Genomic DNA, 17,074 nt, shown 5'->3' with positions numbered 1-17,074 from the left:
AAATAAGTCAGTAATTTGGCTTGGAATACTTTTAAAAATATAAGCAGGTTTGGTATTTACTGGGAAAAAATTTTGACCTATACCACTATGTAGGACTGGGAAAAAGGGAAACACATGCCAGAGAAAGCTGAAAGCCAGATAGCCTATTTTCTAAATTAAGAATTCTGAGCTTCTTGGAAGAATTATTTATAAACAGCATTTTCTGACTAAACCAATAGTTGTATATGTCACCAAGAAGAACTATCTGTTAAAATGATACTTCTAAAAAATATATAAATAGGTACTCAATGGCTATTAATGACTGGATAAAGCAGATAAATGAAGTACTTAACTAGTAAGAAAGTCAGTCTTTATAAACAACTACATCTACCCTCAGTACTCTTTTGAAGATTTCATTTCTGTACTAACACAACAAGGATAATCTAAACAATGCAACAGATTATCCATTTCTTTGCCTAGTCTATGGGGATGTTTATAATTAAAAGAATTTTAATTTATACACAATAAAGTTCATCCTTTATCATGCACAGTGCTATGTATCTTGACAAATATGAGCACACAAAATCCACCACCACAATCAAAATACAAAACAGTCCCATCAACCCCCAAAATCCTCTCATGATGTCTCTTTGTAGTCAATCTCTTCCCCCATCCCCAACTCCTAGCAACCAGAATCTGTTGTCTATAGTTTAACTTTTTCATGAATGTCATATAAATAGAATCATACATTATGCGGTTAACAGGATAGCTTCTTCCACTTTTGGAGCCAGCGTGTGGCATGGCAGGTAAAACCACTGCCTACAATGCTGGCATCTCATATGGCTGCCGGTTCAAATCCCAAATGCTCCATTTCTTTTTTTTTTTTTTTCATCTTTTTTAAAGATTTTTATTTATTTATTTGAAAGTTAGAGTTACACAGAGAGAAGAGAGGCAGAGAGAGAGGGAGAGAGAGAGGTCTTCCATCCAATGGTTCACTCCCCAGTTGGCCGCAACGGCCGGAGCTGCGCTTCAGCCAGGAGCCAGGAGCTTCTTCCGGGTCTGCCATGCGGGTGCAGAGGCCCAAGGACTTGGGCCATCTTCCACTGCTTTCCCAGGCCATAGCAGAGAGCTGGATCGGAAGTGGAGCAGCCGGGTCTTAAACCAGTGCCCACATGGGATGCCAGCGCTTCAGGCCAGGGCATCAACCCACTGTGCTCCATTTCCGATCCAGCTCCCTGCCAATAGCCTGGGAAAAGCAGCAGAAGATAACCCAACTGCTGGGGTCCCTGCCACTCATGCGGGTGACCTGAAAGAAGTTCCTGGCTCCTTGCTTGAGCATGGCCCAGCGCTGGCCATTGTAGCCATCTGAGGAGTGAACCAGCGGATGGAAGATCTTGCTAACTCTTACTTTCAAGTAATAAATAAATAAAATTTTAAAACATATACATACATACACATACATACTTACCTCTACGATTTTTGCAAGAAGTTTTTCTTCCATGCAAAGAAGAAAAGACTATACTTTCAACTCAAAGGCTAATGGTGACAAATGCAGTTTTGGAACCACATATTACAGTTGTGTTTCAGAGTTGTGGCCCTCAGTCCATTTAAATTTAATGCTTTTTTTAAAAATAGTTTTACAATATAAATTGGAGAAGCTAGGTTCCTGAAGGAAAAAACAAACTGGTCTTTATTATATTTGCTTCTGGATTCTTACCATGATTTCCTTTGATATCCAGCCACTTGGTTTTTTCCAACACCTTTGTCTTCTTCAGAATATCCTGGTAAGTCTGCCATTCTATCTCCTGCTGCCTAGATCCCAACTGTTCCTTTGTTTTGGCGTCTGTCAGGTCTCCTGTAAGTTTACAGAAGCACTGAACCACAGTGCAAATAGACACCAGGGGATTCAAATGTTTAAAAAATGCACACTGAAGGAACAAAGATAAAGTACTGAACACGTGGCAGGTGCCACTTAGGAGCCCACTTATGCCTAAAGCAGCCGTCTAACTGAACAATATTTTCTCAGCAAGCACTCTGTTTCTTACCAGTTAGCCAGAGCCCATTTAACCTCCTAGGATATTAGAAATGAATGAGTGGTAGGGGGGAGTCTTTGAAGAGAGCAGTTCAAAGTGCATGAATAAACTGATAAAGTGAAAATCCTTTATCAGAAATGCCAACACTAGGCAGGTGCTTGACATTTATGGCAACCATATTTTCCAAACCCAGAAGGACAGTGTGTGATCTGACCACGTATTATTTCCACATTAGGAACCAATCCAAAAGGTGCAGTTCAGAAAATAAAAGAGTAAAGGCTCTCAGAAATAAAACCGAACACTTGAAACAGGGACCCGTGGACAAAATGAGGACAGACACCCCATCACATCAGCAGGCGGCTTTCAGGAAGCTGAGAGACAGATGAATCCCCCAGTCTACAGACGCTCCTGCGGCTGCTTCTACCCACCACGTTTGGGAGTCTATGGTCAAGGGTTTGAAAAGCCCAAAGAACCGAAGTCACAAAGTCCTCAAGGGATGAAGGAAAAGCGCCCTGAGTCACCTGAAGCCTCCAACAACTGAAAAATAGAAGATGGATACTGTAGAGAAAACGGGGAAGTTGGAAAAAGAAGACAAGTTTTGATCCGTAACGAAAAGACTTTCCATAATTCTCTCTAGAACTGCAACAATAACAAAAAAAGAGACGACTACAGCCGACCACGCAACTGCTGCTTCCACTGCTTCCGGAAACCTCATTGTGGCCAACACCTGAGCCTGGGCCTTGACCCAGGCTGTCCATGGACAAATGGAAAGAGCACGTCCCATCTGCTCTACCTCGCCGGGCTCGCCGGGGGCCGTGGCTGTCGCGCTCCCAACGTCCCCAGGGAGAAAAGCTGCAGCCCCGGCTAGCATTCTACCATCCGGACCACCGAACACCATCACAGCACGGCAACCCTCCCTACCTGTGGCTAGGACGAGAGCTGGTTGAATGATGTCAATAGTCTCAGAACAGAACTTCTCTAAGTCTACCGCTCTGCCTGGATCGCGATACCTGCTCACGTGAATGTCGGATATCTGCCGAAAGCAGGCATGGAACAGAGACGTCTGAGTCAGGTAGAGGTAGCTTAGGCAGGGGCGGCCCAGCGGCTCTCGCGCGGAAGGAAAAAAGACAAAAGCGCAGCGTGCCAACGACCCGTCGTTGCCCTCCCAGGAAGGACCGAGCGAGGCCAGCACAGGACAGACCCTCCAGTTACCGCATGACCGACGCCCCCAGCTCAGAGTTTGAGGCCCTCACCGGGCGCGGGCCATGCCCCGCAGAAACCGCCAGGGTCTCTCCGCAGCGTGCCCGCGCCGCACCCGCCCCCCGCCGGGCTCCCGCCGTGTCACCTGCAGGCCCCAGAAGATGTTGCTGTCTCCGGGGCCCGGCGCGGGGTGCGGCCTCCGGGGGGCGCGGGGCTGGGGCAGCGGCGACGGCGGCCCGGCCAGGCCGTAGTGCTCCAGCAGCAGGGCCGCCACCGCCGCGGCCGCCAGCCCCGCGACCACCCGCAGAGCCAGCACTGCGGCCATCCCGCCCGCCAGTCGGGGCGCAACCCTCGTTGGTCCCCGGCGGGACTGAGCTGTGCCCACCGCCCCGCCCCCGGGAGCCGCTCCGTCCGCACTTCCGGACTCTATGGTGTCCGGGCCGGGCCGCACACCCGGCCTACGGAGGCGCGCTCGCCTGCACCTGCGCCTGCACCTGCACCTAGGCTGGCACCTACAGCCGGCAGGCAGGGGCTAGAGTCCTGGCTCCGCCTAGGTCGGTCATTCCCGACCCCGGTGGGGCGGTTTCCTTCCTGTGAAGCAGAGTTAATGACAACCTCTCGTGTGTACTTCGCTGAGTTGTTGTGAAAATCAAAGTGAGTACGAGTGAGGACGCCTTTTAAATGGGCCAGGAGCAGAATAAGATTCTGGCCCAGATCTTAGTTTATCTAACCGCTCCCTTGCTGTTGAATTTTCGGATTGTTTATTATGTGTTGCTGTTCTGAATCAGCATTTTTATACAAATAGCACATTTTTTAAAAGCCCCCTTCGAGTACTTTCCTTGGGATAGAGTGCCAGTATTTGTGCCAATTTCAATTTTGTAGGCACGTTTTGAGTACTTTGGAGTAAAAGACATCGATCTAAGGCAGAAAACTTAAAGAACTGCAAGGAAAGAAATTGCTGTTGTTCGTTATCTTAGGAGCTTATGTAGGAGAGAGAATTGGTTTCAAATTATTTTTGCACCATAAATTTATCTTTCTTTTTAAAGATATTTGAAAGGCAGAGTGACAGAGAGGGAGAGACAGAGAGAGAAAGGTCTTCCATCTGCTGGTTCACTCCCCAAATCTTGGCAACTGCCAGGGCTGGGCCAGGCCAAAACCAGGTGCTCCATCCCCATCTCCCACAGGGGTACCAGGGAACCAAATACTTCAGCTCTCCTCTGCTTCCTTCCCAGGTGCATTAGCAGGAAGCTAGATCAGAAGTAGAGAAGCCGGGACTGAAACTGGCACTCCAATATAGTATATGAATATGGTGTTGCAAGCTGTGACTTAACCTCCTGTGACACACTTCCAGCCCCCGTAAATTTAGCTTTTAATTCCCATGAACTTTTAAGTCCGTGAACTTTCTGAAGAACCCTTATAAAAGACTGGAAGCATATTAAAATCAAGAGAGGTAGGTCACATCTTTGGAAAGAATCAAGGAATGTTTAATTAAGGAAGTGTCATACATAGGAAGCGTAGTGTTTCTGGAGTTGTGGTAAAGAGAAGCACTTTCTATCAAAGCCTAGAAACATGAACCAAAGCATTAAGGCGAGAAAATACAAGACCTGTTGAGACAGTGAGTGTTTCAGATTGGCTGGGCCTAGCCTCACACCTAGAAGAATGGTCTAAGTAGACCAGTTTAATGATAGTTAATGGTTCTCAAGGCAAATCCTGGTTTCACCAGCTATTTACTACAATTCAGCATAATCCATGTCTCCCAGGCCCTGACAGTCAAAGGTAAATAGATTTCTAGTTGTCTGAAAGAAAATGTTAGTGGACACAAGGAGTCTGTTCCTTTGGGATGTTACTAAATAATCAACCTCAAACTGGAGATGTGCAGAGGAAAGTTTTATTTGTGATGAATATGAGAACAGGAAGCTATAGTTCCCTGAAGAAACTGCCTCCCTGGGAAGTTTGCTAGAGCTTTTATAGTGAGGGTCAGAGGAGCCTGCAGGATGTGGGGACAGGAGCAGCAGGAGAGCCTTCCTGCTTGCGATACACATCTTTATTCCTTGTGTGCTCAAAAATCTGACTCAGACTGGTTTCCTGCAGCTTTCCTTGTTCATGGTGGTCTGGCCTCCTCTGAATACGATTGTGTAAGATAAGCTTTCCTGGAGCATCCACTGAAAAACAAGCCGAAGCAGTAAACCCAGTGCCCTACTCTTGCCTGAATCCTATACTCTTGGTTACAAAAGCAGGTAGAAATTCACTGTGAAAGCAAACTCACCCTTGAACTGACGTCAAGGGAGAATTTATTACTTGGACATTTAACAATATAATATACCCTGCCACCAATAGCAAAAAATTCATGACTCTCATAGAACTTCTTTCAAGTCACTATTTCTTTCTTTATAAAAAAAGGATTTATTTTATATATTTGAAAGTCATGATTACACAAAGAAAGGAAAGGCAGAGAGAGAGAGAGAGGTCTTCCATCCACTGATTCACTCCTCAATTGACCACAACTGTCCGAGCTGTGCTGATCCAAAGCCAGGAGCTAGGAGCTTTCTCTGGGTCTTCCCATGCAGGTGCAGGGGCCCAAGGACTTGAGCATCTTCTGCTGCTTTCACAGGCCATAGCAGAGAGCTGGATCAGAAATGGAGCAGCTGGAACTCAAACCAGCGCCCATATGGGATTCTGGCACTGCAGGCGGCGGCTTTACCCGTTACACCACAGTGCCAGCCCAAGTCACTATTTCTCATGTTGATCTTGTTAAAAAATACATAAATATTAAGTCATTGTCCTGCAAAGTCATTTCTATAGAAAGCTAACATAATGTGATTAAAATGATTTGGTTTGTGTAAAGATTTTTAAATTATTTTAAAATATTTATTTATTTGAAAGTTAGTACCAGAGAGGGGGAAGAGACAAAAAGAAGGGAGAAAGATCTTCATTCTCTGGTCTACTTCCCAAATACTTGTAGCAGTCAGGGCTGGCCCAGGCAGAAGCTAGAAACCAAGAACTCCATCCGGGTCTCCCACATGAGTGGCAGGGCCCAAGCACATGGTGCCATCATCTGGTCTGCTACTTTCCCAGGCAGAAGTAGCAGGAAGCTGGATTAGAAGAGAAGTAGCTGAGACTCAAACCAGCACTTGCAAATGGAATGCTGCCATTACAAGCAGCAGCTTAAATGATGCTCCACAATGACAGCCTAGTAAATTGCTTTTTAAATTGTGATAAAATAGGTATGAAATTTACCTTGTTAGCCATTTTAAAGTGTGCAGTTAGGTGGTATTAACTAGTCATACTGTTTTGCAACTGCCACCACTCTTTCCAGACCTCTTCATCATCTGAAACGGAAACTCTATACCCATTAAACATTAATTCTGCATCCTTCTCCCACCCCTGCCAGGCCCTGACAACCGCCACTCTGCTTTCTTGTCTCTGTGACTTTGACTACATAGTCAGATTTGACTCATGGAATCATACGGCATGTATCCTTTAAATCTGGCTTATTTCACTGAACCTAATGTCCTCAAGGTTCATCCACATTGTAGCATGTGTATGAATCTTCCTTTTTAAGGCTGCATCATTTCACTGAATATATGAGGCACGTTGTTTATCCACTCAGCTGTTGATGGACACCTGAGTTGTTTCCACCTTGTGACTCTTGTGAGTGTTGCTGCTATGGACATTGGCACATACCAGACGTCTTTTATAAGCTTCTGAAGTAGCATCTCTTCCTTAGTACAACAAAAGATTGAGGAGAATTTAATGTAGGTAATTAATGCTGTGCACAGGAAACCCAAAATAACTGCAAAAGAAATCACAGAGCCTTGAGACATTATGCTAAGTGAAATAATTCAGAGAGAAGGAAAATACTGTATGATTCCACTTATATGGAATACCCAGAATAGTCAAATTCAAACAGAAAGTTGAATGATGGTTGCAGAGGCTGGGTGGAGTGAGAGGAAGGGGGTTTGTGTTTAATGGCTACAGAGTTTCAGTTTTGTAAAAGGAAAAATTGTTCTGAAAGTGGATGGTAATGATGGTTGTACAATGTGAATGTACTTAATGCTATACTTAAAAATACACTTAAAATGGTTAAAGTGGGGGCCAGCGCTGTGGCACAGCGGGTTAAAGCCCTGGCCTGAAGCGCTGGCATCCCATATGGGTGCTGGTTCGAGTCCTAGCTGCTCCACTTCCGATCCAGCTCTCTGCTATGGCCTGGGAAAGCAGTGGAAGATGGCCCATGTCCTTGGGCCCTTGCACCTGCATGGGAGACCCGGAAGAAGCTCCTGGTTCTTGGCTTTGGATCGGTGCAGGTCCATCCATTGCAGCCTACTGGGGAGTGAACCAGCAGACAGAAGACTTCTCTCTCTGTCTTGACCTCTCTCTCTGTAACTCTTTCAAATGGAGGATGGCCCTGCACCACATGGGAGACCAGGAGAACTACCTGGCTCCTGCCAATGGATCAGCGCGGTGTGCCGGCCGCAGCGCGCCAGCTGCGGCAGCCATTGGAGGGTGAACCAATGGCAAAAGGAAGACCTTTCTATCTGTCTCTCTCTCTCACTGTCCACTCTGCCTGTCAAAAAAAAAAAAAAAAAAAAGAAATAAAGAAAGAAAGAAAGAAAGAAAGAAAGAAAGAAAGAAAGAAAGAAAGAAAGAAAGAAAATGCTGTGATATAAACTCAGAGTGTGAAAGAGACAGGAGAGAAACAGAGAGAGCACTTCCATCTGCTGGTTCACTCCCCAAATGCCTATTACACCCAGGGCTGAAGCCAGGAGCCCACAACTTAATCCGGGTTTCCTATGTGGGTAGCAGGGATCCAAGTACTTGATCCATCTTCTGGCACCTCCCAGGCAAATTCTCAGAAAGATGGATTGAACATGAGGCAGAGGGAGGACTTGATGCCAAGCACTCCACTAAGGATATGGTATATCCCAGGCGGCAGCTAAACCCACTCTACCACAACAGCTGGCCTGTGTGCTGTACTTTTGTAAGAGTGGCAGTGCACTAGGTTTGTTTCTACGGCCATCACCACAAATGGATATTGTGTTGCACTACAACATTATGACAGATACAATGTTACTAGAAGATAACAATTTTTTGCCTCCATTGTAATCTTATGTAATATTATTGGACCACGATCGTATATTTGGTCCATCATTGGTTGAAATGTCATCATGAAGTGTGTGGAAATCTTTATAAAATATTTAGGAGAAACATTTAATAAAATATCAATATGTACTTTATAGTCTCCAATAAAATACAAAAATATTAGAGTACACATTCTCTTCTACCTGTTATTTTTCTTATAAAAGCTTATCTCAGGGGCATGTGTTGTGGCACAGATTTATATATCTACACAAGGAATAATAAGGCAAATACAGGTGGGCCCTAATCCCACACAAAATATCCCAGAGAATATGGGCCTTTGAAATGGAATTACCCAGGGGTTCTCACTTCTCATTGAGATCACTTGGAATAGGTTTGTGTGTGTGTGTGTGTGTGTGTGTGTTTAAAAAAAAAAAAAAAAAAAACTAATGCTCAGGCCCCAATCCTTTCAAATGAAATCAGAATCACTACAGTGATGCCAGGCGATCCTAATGAGCTGAAACCTGCAGCACAATCCCTAAGTGAGAACCCGGGAAAAACAGTTCTGAGGATGGCTGCCCCAAATGAGTTTTATTTGGGGGCCACAAGAAAGAGAACTCGTGTACTTAAGTTGTTAACAATGCTTCAGACAGAAAAATGGCACCTGCAAAACGAGTCGTTTGTTTACTCACAAAAGCTGCTTGGACTAAAGGTAATTTTATTAAAAATGTATCTCTTTGCATAAGAATCAAATTCATAATCCTACTCTAAATTAGGTCAAGCTGTCACTCACCCAAAATTGTGGGCCTGCTTCCCAGAGTTCAATCAAGAAACACACCAGAAGGAGTCGTCACACCAAACAATTTAGTGCAGCAAATTAGGAAACCATAGGGAATTATTCCTAAAGCTGTGTCTCCACAAGCCGGGGAAAACAGGTTATCTTTTGTCTTAGGGGAAAATGAATACCTCTTACGTAGTATTCTTGTTTGCACATGCAGGATGGAGACAAGTCCACACAAGAACAGTTCGGAAATATGCTTCAACATAGGTTGCATGAGATGGTAACGAGGCTTAAGCACCTCCTGCGGTGGAGAGCTTAGTGTTAAAATGAAGCAAAGTGGTGTCCTATGGATACTTTTTGACCCACTTGCCCAGGCGTCATCGCTTTTGCAGTAGGGTCTGGACAATCTAGGGTGACAGGTGATTGCACCCCTCCCTGGAATGTGAGTGAAAACCTGAAAGACAACTCAGAATAGCACCAGGTGTTTAAAGGGTCTGGAACTAGGAATCACAGTAAACACTCTCCGACACGTCTTCCATCTACCGAAGGGAATGATTTTAAATTCTTCGTTATTCCCTGCCCCCAAAACAAAACTGGGGCGTCAGCTTTCTTCATACGTGCGCAAGTGCCCATGGGCTCGACTCCTAAAGATGGAAACGCCGCGAGTACTTTTGTTTTTCATTCTGTGGGTGCCGGAGATTGACAGCAGCTGCGTCGGGAGACCAACCAGCCCCCCGCCCGCGACCGGCCAGACAGGACAGGCTCTCCCTTAGTTCTTGACAGTTGCCTTCCTCTTATAGCGGACGCTGAATTTGTCTTTCACCTCGCAGATGCAACAGATTCTAGTACCGAAGCCAGGTGTACAACCACTCAGCATTAATAGCCACTGCGACCAATAAATTTCCAAGCGAAAATCTCCGGCCCCTTCGGGTCGTGACGCCCGCTTCCGGGAAGCAGACCGGAAGCCGCTCTCGAGTCTGCGTCAAACGCGACTTCAGGGGCCGTCGCAAAAGTGTCGCCCTCCGCCTCTCGGACGGGCCACAGGTTTCCACTCGCCTCCGGCCGGGGGTCGAGCACTGCGGGAGTCAGTTTCCCTCAAGATGGCGGACGAAGAGGCTGGGGGTGCGGAGAGGATGGAAGTCAGCCCCGAGTTGCCCCAGACCCCTCAGCGACTGGCATGTGTAAGTGCCTGTAGACAAGTTCCTTTTGTCCTCCCCCCAGTCCCTCCCTACCGCGCTCAGGAGGATGTGGGGCTTCACCTCTTATGGCGGCTCTGGGGAGGGGGAGTCCTATGGATTGATCTGGAAGGAAGCTGCCGAATAAAAAGTTAGTCGTCACCCACATTTCCTGCCAGTCAAGCCTCCGGCATATAATGACTTTGCCGTTTATTAGTCTCGACGGGCTCAAGCATGCATGTCTGTATCCTGAAGTAGAAAGAACTGGTGATGTTCTTCTATGGTTTCATGTAGGGGGCTAAGGAGGGATTGGAGAGAGCCATTTTCCGGTAGACGCCGCGCTAGCCCCTCTTGATGCTAGGAATCCAGGACGCAGACCCCGCTGCAGAGTGGTATGTTGCCCAGCCGGCCGGAACCTGATAGTGCAAGGGAAGGCGGCCACTGTCAAGTCATAGTCAGGTGTGGGGTGTAGGAATTGTTGTGCCTCATTGTAGCCTCTTGAGAACCCCAGGCTTATTCCTCTGTGGAGAAACCTGCCGTATGTTGCTGCTTTTTACAGCTGTGGAAGGGACTCGTAGCTATTTCAAGTCAGAGTAATACGGTTTGCTCCTGCATTTTGAAAGACTCGGAAGGCAGAGATAGTGAGCAAATGTGAGGCAATAGTCTGACTCCAAGAGAAAGCGGACTATGGAGGGTAAGAAGTAGGGTACTGTGTTAAGGGAGTGTTCTAAGTGCCTCTGGGCATCTGGTGGAGAGCTGTGTAGGAAATATGCAAATGTATGTCACAGCTGCATATAGAAAAGTGTGAGGTGCACCCCTCTTTCAGAAGTTCCTTTGGTTTATAGTGTTCATAAAAGCATTCTTGAAGTACTTTAACCCTGTGAACACTTCAGCATTGTTTATGAGCTACAGAAATGAGTCAACCCCAGGGACTGGAGAGACTGGCTGGGAGATAGAAACCAGGTAGGGAGGGAGTTGGACTAAGGGTTTGACCACCGACTAGGCCATCGTTTGGCAATCTTTCTCCATCCCAAATAGTAATTCAAACTCACTTCATTGTTGGAATTGAAGGAAGATACTTGTATGACTATCTGACATGACAAGGCATAATGGAAAGATAGAACAAATTTAGAGCTGGTTTTAGTTTATAGCAAGTTTAGAACCAGCTCATTTTAATGGTAGCTTGTGCTTTTTTCATGTTAAAAGGAATGGAACAGGGCTGGCATTGTGGTGAGGTGCATGAGGCCCCTGCTTGTGGTGCTGGCATCCCAAATGAGTGCTGGGTCATGCCCTGGCTGCTCCACTTCTGATCCAGGCTAATGGCCTGGGAAAGCAGCAGAAGATGGCCCAAGTACCTGGGCCCCTGACACCCACATGGGAGACCTTGATGAAGTTTCCAGAGCTCCTGGCCATTGCAGCCATTTAGGGAGTGAACCAGCAGATGGGAGATTAATCTCTCTATCTCTGTAACTTGGACTTTCAGATAAATAAATCTTTAGAAGGAAATTGTGTATGATAGTCAGAAAAGTTGTTTTAGTTTTGTGTTGCCAAAGATGACTGATATTTATTTAAAGCTTCAGTGTGTTCTTTCCAGATGGTGTAGTAAAACTTCTTTATTCTGGACTCTACTAATTGGGAATTGGGAATTGGAAATAATGGTATAGGAATTTCAGGAGATATTTCAATTTGAATATCTCTGATCTGAAAACTAAAATCTTAAATGCTTTACAATCTAATTCTTTTGAGCACTGACATGATAACATAGGTGGAAAATTTCACACCTGACCTCATGTGTTGGGGCACAGTCCAATACAAGTATACTAAACATATTGTATAAAATTACTTTTCAGGCTATGTGTGTCATATATATATGGAACATAAATGAATTTCATGTTTTGGCTTGGGTCCTGTCCCCAAGATATATCTTGATATATATGCAAATGTTCCAGAATCCAAAAGTCTGAAATTTGAAAAACTTCTTGTTCTGTGCATTTTGAATAAGGGATACATGACCTGTATTAGATTTCTTCGGGCAAAGTTTTTGGATTTTGCAAAGTAGTAGGCTGATGGTGTAATACAGCCTCAGGGAAACCACATTCTAATGACACAGGTAATAGTAGGGCTCAAAGAATTTTTTTTAAAGAATTTATGTATTTGAAAGACAGAGTGACAGAGGGAGAGACTAAGAGATCTCCTAAGGGTTGATTCATTCCCTAAATGATCACAACAGGCAGTGCAGGGCCAGGCTGAAGCCAGGAGCCAGGAACTCCCATCTAGGTTTCTGGCATGGGCGACAGGGGCCCAAATACTTGGACCATCTTCCGTTTCTTTGCTAAGAGCATTAGCAGGGAGCTGGATTGGAAGTGGAGCAGCCCTGGCTCAAACTGGCAGTTTATATGCGATACCCATACCCCAAGCAGCCATGTAACCACTGTGCAGAGCACTGACCTCTAGTGCCCTAAGAAGTTTAACTCAAGATAGGGTCATGTAAGTGTGTAACTGTTAAACCTCATGACCACTCTTGATTTGAATCTATCTATTGGAGGGCCCCAGAGATCATCCTACCTTCTTTTTCTTTTTAAAGCTACCGTCTTCAATTTTATTCTGGCAGTGGAGTAAATTACTAGTTTCCCAGTTTGCTACTTCTTTGCTATTAAACAAAAAGTTCAGGTTTTTTCTTCCATTTGAATGATTCTTATATTTTAAAAAAGGTTTATTTTATTTATTTGAAAGGCAGAGTTACACAGAGAGAGGTCTTCCATATGCTGATTCACTCACCAAATGGCCACAATGGTCCAGACTGAAGCCAGGACCCAGGAGCTTCTTCTAGGTCTCCCACATGAATGCAGGGGCCCAAGCACATTTGACATCTTCCTCTGCTCTCCTAGGTACATTAACTGGGAGTTGGATTGGAAGTGGAGTAGCCAAGGCCCAAACTGGTGTTTATATGGGATGCCAGTGCTGCAAGCAGTGGCTTAATGCACTACACCACAGTGCCAACCCTGAATGATGCACATTTTAAATCAGTATTGGAGGCAGAGGAAACAAAAATAATAAATAAGGAATAGTTATGGAGGTTTGAGGGGTCTTACCAGTCCCATTAGAGTTCTTGATTATAGTTTTTTATTTCCTTAGATCAGATTTGCTTCTTGGATCTAAGATATTTTTCAGTCATACTGCTGTCAGTAACTTTGAAGACTGTCATATCCCTAATACCACTAACATGCAACAAGGTATAATAATAATAATGGGTATAAATAATTGGATATTTATAAAAGCTGTTGCTTAAGAATAATCAAGGGAAATCTGTAGCTTTGGAATGAAGTCCACAGATCTGTGTCTTTGCATCATGCCCTGCTGATTCTGAAATTCTGATCCATAGGACACACTTTGAATAAAATTTAGGTAGATATTTGGAAGTTATCAGTATAGAATTGACGGTTGAGTTTGTGGGAATGGATAAGATCTTTGAGGAAGAAAATGTATGTATCACACACACAAACACACAGAATGAGGAAGTGGACTGAAATGATTGAATTTCAAGGTTAGAAAATAGAGGAAGACTAGTTAAGAACCTTTGGAAATGGAACAACCAAGCAGGTGGGAGGTGAGAGTAGTGCAATATCATGGCGAGTAGTTTTGAAGAGAGGGTATTTTATTGGGTCCGTGGGGATGAGGGTGGGACAGTCTGCAAATCTAAGGATATGTGGGGGTGATCTGCCAGATCTGCATTCTTTGACTGTATTTTCTTCCTTAAGTCTGTCTTAGAGGTTGTCCCTTAGCATGGTGCTAAGCTTTTCTCTTTTGCTTGACTATACCTTCTCTCTAGGTGATTTCATCCAGCAGCTTTAAATACCAGCTGGATGTCTTAACTTCTAAAATTTGTATCTTGGGCCGGCTGCATGGCTCACTTGGTTAATCCTCCACCTGCAGTGCCGGCATCCCATATGGACCCTGGGTTCTAGTCCCAGTTGTTCCTCTTCCAGTACAGCTCTCTGCTGTGGCCCAGGAGGGCAGTGGAGGATGGCCCAAGTGCTTGGGCCCCTGCACCCTCATGGGAGACCAGCAGGAAGCTCCTGGCTTTGGATCGGTGCATCACTGGTCATAGTGGCCATTTGGGGCATGAACCAACAGAAGGAAGACCTTTCTCTGTGCTTTCTCTCACTGTCTATAACTCTACCTGTCAAATAAAAAAAATTTTTTTTTTTTTTGTATCTTTGGGTCATCTCACTTTTGAGCTCTGGAATCAAATCCAGCTGCTTACTCGACATTTGCACTTGGTTGTCTGATTTTTTGAATGGGAGAGCAATTTGGAAGTAACTGCGGAAACCTAAGCCATGGGGTCGGCACTGTGGCGTAGCGAGTTAACACCCTGGCCTGAAGTGCCGGCATCCCATATGGGCGCCGGTTCTAGTCCCGGCTGCTCCTCTTCCAATCCAGCTCTTTGCTATGGCCTGGGAAAGCAGTAGAGGATGGCCCAAGTGCTTGGACCCCTGCACCCATGTGGGAGATCTGGAAGAGGCTGAAGAGGCTCCTGGCTTCGGATTGGCGCAGCTCCAGCCGTTGCGACCAATTGGGGAGTGAACCATCGGATGGAAGACCTCTCTCTCTCTCTCTGTCTCTGTCTCGGTCTCTCTGCCTCTCCTCTCTCTATGTAACTCTGACTTTCAAATTAATAAATAAATCTTAAAAAAAAAAACAAAACCTAAGTCATGGATCATTGTAGCTTGTATTAGAGAGATTATCACTGAAGATGGAGAGAAGTGGATGAATTTGAGAGAGTTTTGGAAGTTGATAAAAGAGAGACTTGCCGATGCATCAAGTATGAGGAAGAGGGGAACAAACATGATATTTAGGTTCCCAGTTTTTGGCTTAAGCATTCTTGATAGTGATTGTGCCGTAAACTGAGAGGAAGGATCATGTTCTAGGAGGGAAAGGAGGAGGGCACATCAAGAGTTTGTTATCCCTGTCTTAGTAGATGACCTCCATAATAGCTCTTGAATGCAAGCAACTTTTCTTGTCTCCATTCCACCTCTATAGTTCAATCCAACATTTGTTGCCTGGGCAACTGCAGTGACTTCTTAACTGGGTTCTGCTTCTACCTTTGCCCTTTTTCATTCTGTTCTTCCCGGATCAGTCTGAGCAATCTTTTTCAGACTAAATCAGATCATGTCATTCTCATGCTTAAAGCCTTTATTAGCTTTCCATTATACTCAGAACAAAGTCTAAGCTCATTCCAAGCCTTTCAACACTTTCGTGTTTCAACCCTTAAAGCAGCACTTCTTTTTCTCCTTTGTTATTAGTTTTTAAAACAAGTCTAAGCTCTGTTGTCCTTTAGAAACTGTGCTTTTGCTTATTAGGGTGTGTTTCCTCTGCTATTTCTTTTTTTTTCTTTTTTTCTTTTTTTTGACAGAGTGGACAGTGAGAGAGAGAGAGAAAGGTCTTCCTTTGCCGTTGGTTCACCCCCCCAATGGCCGCTGCGGCCGTCGCGCTGCGCTGATCCGAAGCCAGAAGCCAGGTGCTTCTCCTGGTCTCCCTTGGGGTGCAGGGCCCAAGCACTTGGGCCATCCTCCACTGCACTCCCAGGCCACAGCAGAGAGCTGGCCTGGAAGAGGAGCAACCCGGACAGAACCTGGCGCCCCAACCAGGACTAGAACCTGGTGTGCCGGCGCCGCAGGTGGAGGATTAGCCTAGTGAGCTGTGACGCCGGCTCTCCTCTGCTATTTCTTAATAAATTCTTCGTCAAAAAAAGTGCTTTTTGTTCTCTGTCAAAGCAAAGCATCTTGTTTATTTACTCTACTGCACTCATTATAGTCTTTAGTTACTATATTTTAATCTACTGATTGAAATGTCTGTCTCTCCTAAAATGAACATTCCAATGAAAGTTCCAGTGAAGGCCAGGATCATGTCTGACTTGTTAACTAATATATCCTGATAAGTGTTTGATACAGCAAATAGTTTCTTCTCCTCCTCCCTTCCCCCTCCTCCTATTTTTTTTTTTAATATTTATTTATTTATTTGAAAGGGTGACAGAGAGAAGGAGAGACAGATTTTCTATCCACTGGTTCATTCTCCAAGTGCCTGCAACAGCCAGGGTTAGGCCAGGCCAAAGTCAGGAGCTAAGAACTCCATCTGCATCCCCCAGATGAGTGGTAGGGACTCGAGTACTACTGCCTCCTAGGCACATTAGCAGGAAACTAGATTGTATGGCAGAAGTGGGACTTGAACCTGGGTTCTCCACTATAGGATCCCCAGTGGCACTTAGCCTGCTGTGCCACAATGTCCTTAGTTACATATTCTTTATTTTTAATTTTAATGAGTTTTTAACAGATTCCATGTGATTTATAGATACAATTCTAAGAATATAATGATATTTCTTCTTCCCTCTCTCACTCCTACATGCCTTCTAGTTACGTATTCTTCTTCTTCTTTTTTTTTTTTTAAAGACTGATTTATTTATTTGAAAGTCAGAGTTACACAGAGAGAGAAGGAGAGGTAGAGAGAGAGAGGTCTTCCATTCACTGATTCACTCCCCAATTGGTCATAACCACCAGAGCTGCACTGATCCAAAGCCAGGAGCCAGGAGCTTCTTCCAGGTCTCCCACATGGGTGCAGGGGCCCAAGGACTTGGGCCATCCTGTACTGACTTCCCAGGCCGTAGAGAACTGGATCGGAAGTAGGGCAGCTGGGATACGAATTGGCACCCATATAGGATGCCGGCACTGCAAGTGGCAGCTTTACCTGCTACACCACAGCACCAGCCCCAGTTACATATTCTTAAATGAATAAATAAAAGAGGATCAACATTAGGGATTCGTTTTAGTTAGATT

The 17,074-nt window shown here is 45.0% G+C and overlaps 2 protein-coding genes across 19 annotated transcripts in view; one reads left to right on the top strand and one right to left on the bottom strand.

The window, feature by feature from the left end:
• The window catches only part of TMEM62 (transmembrane protein 62), a 37,451-nt gene extending 33,835 nt beyond the window's left edge, over positions 1–3,616 (bottom strand). For 2 of the 13 annotated variants that reach the window (XR_016218059.1, XM_089310172.1), the window contains exons 1-3: positions 3,358–3,615; positions 2,934–3,045; positions 1,697–1,834 (exon numbers count right to left, since the gene is read on the bottom strand). Coding sequence is in view for 6 of the 13 variants with exons in the window: in XM_089310172.1 (XP_089166298.1) it covers positions 1,697–1,834; positions 2,934–3,045; positions 3,358–3,537 (430 nt within the window). In the remaining 7 variants the exon portion in view is untranslated. Of the gene's footprint in view, positions 1–1,696; positions 1,854–2,440; positions 2,465–2,933; positions 3,046–3,265; positions 3,325–3,357 lie in introns of those variants that run through there. The other 11 variants (XM_070054085.2, XM_070054080.1, XR_016218060.1 and 8 more) reach the window with 10 other exon arrangements.
• A 9-nt stretch (positions 3,617–3,625) lies between these two features.
• The window catches only part of UBR1 (ubiquitin protein ligase E3 component n-recognin 1), a 168,872-nt gene continuing 155,423 nt past the window's right edge, over positions 3,626–17,074 (top strand). For 4 of the 6 annotated variants that reach the window (XR_016218058.1, XR_016218057.1, XM_070054073.2 and 1 more), the window contains exon 1: positions 9,287–10,250. Coding sequence is in view for 2 of the 6 variants with exons in the window: in XM_070054073.2 (XP_069910174.1) it covers positions 10,170–10,250 (81 nt within the window). In the remaining 4 variants the exon portion in view is untranslated. Of the gene's footprint in view, positions 3,867–9,286; positions 10,251–17,074 lie in introns of those variants that run through there. The other 2 variants (XM_089310167.1, XM_070054074.2) reach the window with 1 other exon arrangement.

This window comes from Oryctolagus cuniculus, chromosome 12 (genome assembly GCF_051225735.1).
Source record: "Oryctolagus cuniculus isolate XC-2025 breed Fujian yellow rabbit chromosome 12, ASM5122573v1, whole genome shotgun sequence".
In the NCBI taxonomy this organism is placed as follows: Eukaryota; Metazoa; Chordata; class Mammalia; order Lagomorpha; family Leporidae; genus Oryctolagus; species Oryctolagus cuniculus.
This window is presented reverse-complemented; position numbering and strand designations above follow the sequence as displayed.